The sequence below is a fragment of the Antrostomus carolinensis genome, unplaced genomic scaffold (genome assembly GCF_000700745.2).
Source record: "Antrostomus carolinensis isolate BGI_N321 unplaced genomic scaffold, ASM70074v2 scaffold9281, whole genome shotgun sequence".
Classification (NCBI taxonomy): Eukaryota; Metazoa; Chordata; class Aves; order Caprimulgiformes; family Caprimulgidae; genus Antrostomus; species Antrostomus carolinensis.
The window spans coordinates 503-2,370 of record NW_010293440.1 but is presented as its reverse complement, the minus strand read 5'-3'; the positions used below and the strand labels follow the sequence as shown (position 1 = coordinate 2,370).

At 50.6% G+C, this 1,868-nt stretch overlaps 1 protein-coding gene across 1 annotated transcript; it reads right to left on the bottom strand.

The window, feature by feature from the left end:
- Positions 1–370: 370 nt before the first annotated feature.
- Positions 371–985, bottom strand: LOC104532142 (protein Wnt-5b; the record flags this gene model as incomplete). The annotated part of the gene is made up of 1 exon (XM_010177267.1): positions 371–985. A coding segment is annotated over one exon (459 nt), but the record flags the coding sequence as incomplete, so codon positions are not given.
- Positions 986–1,868: the final 883 nt, after the last annotated feature.

Here is a 1,868-nt window from a genome sequence, read left to right as displayed (position 1 = left end):
GAACCTTGGCTAACTTCCCCTGTAATGTGACAAAGCCCTTGAGAGGTACCAAGAATTGGTTCAATTCTCCAGCGGGTTTAGTGGGGTGGCAGGGTTTGAAACACAAGGTGACTAGGACTCAAAAATGCCTGGCTGTAATTTCAGATGCGCAATAACTATGCAAAAAAAAGGCTGAGATTTACCAACGAGAGAGCAGGAAGAAGCCACTCTTCTCCTTCTCGCTGGCTTTGTTTCTGTGAAGAAACAGTATGTGCTTGCGTGCAGGGGGAGAGCTCACTCTGTCAGCACCTCCTCAGCCTCTTCACCCTGACTGCAACATCCAAGGGGAGGTGCACCCAGAGGCAAAACTCCCCAGCAGAACTGCAGGAATGGCAAAGCAGCCGGCCTGATTGGGGGAAATTTCAAAACCAAAAATGTCTCTTAAATAAGCTTCTTTAATTATTATCATCATCTGTTTATTTATACAAATATAAAATATATTTATATAGATTTATATAATATAGATTTGTTGCTTTGGTGGCTCTTTTCATTTACAGACGTACTGGTCGACGATCTCTGTGCACTTTTTACACTTGACATAACAGCACCAATGGAACTTGCAGTGGCAACGCTCCACCTGGACGCTCTTGAACTGGTCATAACCCCGTCCGCAGCACATCAGCTCACACCCATCCATGCCCTCTGAGGTCTTGTTGCACAGCCGGCCCTGAGTGCCCAGCGAACCAGTGGTCTCATTGCGCAAGCAATAGTCCGGGCTGGGGTCAACGTAGACCAGGTCCTCTTGAGTCGGCATGTTGAAACGATTGTTCACCAGCTCCAGCTTGCCCTTGCGACTGATCCTCATGGCAGCGGCGCTGTCGTACTTCTCCTTCAGCAGGTCGCCCACCTTGCGGAAGTCAGCCAGCTGCAGCCAGCAGGTCTTGAGGCTGCAGGAGCCCGACACACCGTGGCACTTGCAGGCCACGTCCGCCAGCTTGTAGACAGCCTGCGGGTAAAGAAGGGCAATCAGGCAGAGCTGCATTTATTCTTGCTGCACTGGCAGCTGGCTTAATTACAATGAATTCATCACGTTATCATAGCTGCTTTGATTATCCCCCAATTTCTGTCGTTTCGCCCTTCAGAAGAGACAAAAGCCTCATCTTCCTCCTGTTGCAACTGCTGTGCTCTCGTTCCCTAAACAGTTCTATTTCTGGTCACGTTACCTCCAAACATGTCTTCCCCACCACCCCTTCTTTTCCCCTGGCAGATTTTTGACTTGACGGCAGGGTCAAGAGTAGGAAAAGAAGAAGGGGAAGAGCCCTGTCCACGTGGACTTTGGAAACTCCCCCAGTCTCACAGACCACCGTGGTACTGCACATTTTCCCTTCAGAGCTGTGAAAAGGGAACACCTGGGAACTCACCCATTTCCTACCACCCACACCAGGAACCGATGCTATCGGTGTAGGGCTACATCTGCATCCTTTGGAAATAAACCCGGGGACCCACAGCCTTTCCCTCCATCCCTGCAGAGAGGAGCTCATTCCAGGGCAGGTGTCCAGAGGAAGCGTTGCTTTCCAGAGAGGAGCAAGCAGGGGTGGCAGCAGTGGTGGAAAGACCCCTACCCTGGTATTAGAAAATAAGTAAACTCCTTTTTTTAGTTTAACAAGACATCTTGAGAAGCTGAACATGAGCAGACAATGTGCACTTGCAGCCCAGAAGGCCAGCTGTATCCTGGGCTGCATCAAGAGAAGCGTGGCCAGCAGGTCAAGGAGGTGATTCTGCCCCTCTACTTCCACCAGGAATATGACGTCCAGTTCTGGAGCCCCCAACACAAGAGAGACCTGGAGCTACTGGAGCCAGTGCAGAGGAGGCCACGAGGATGATGCGAG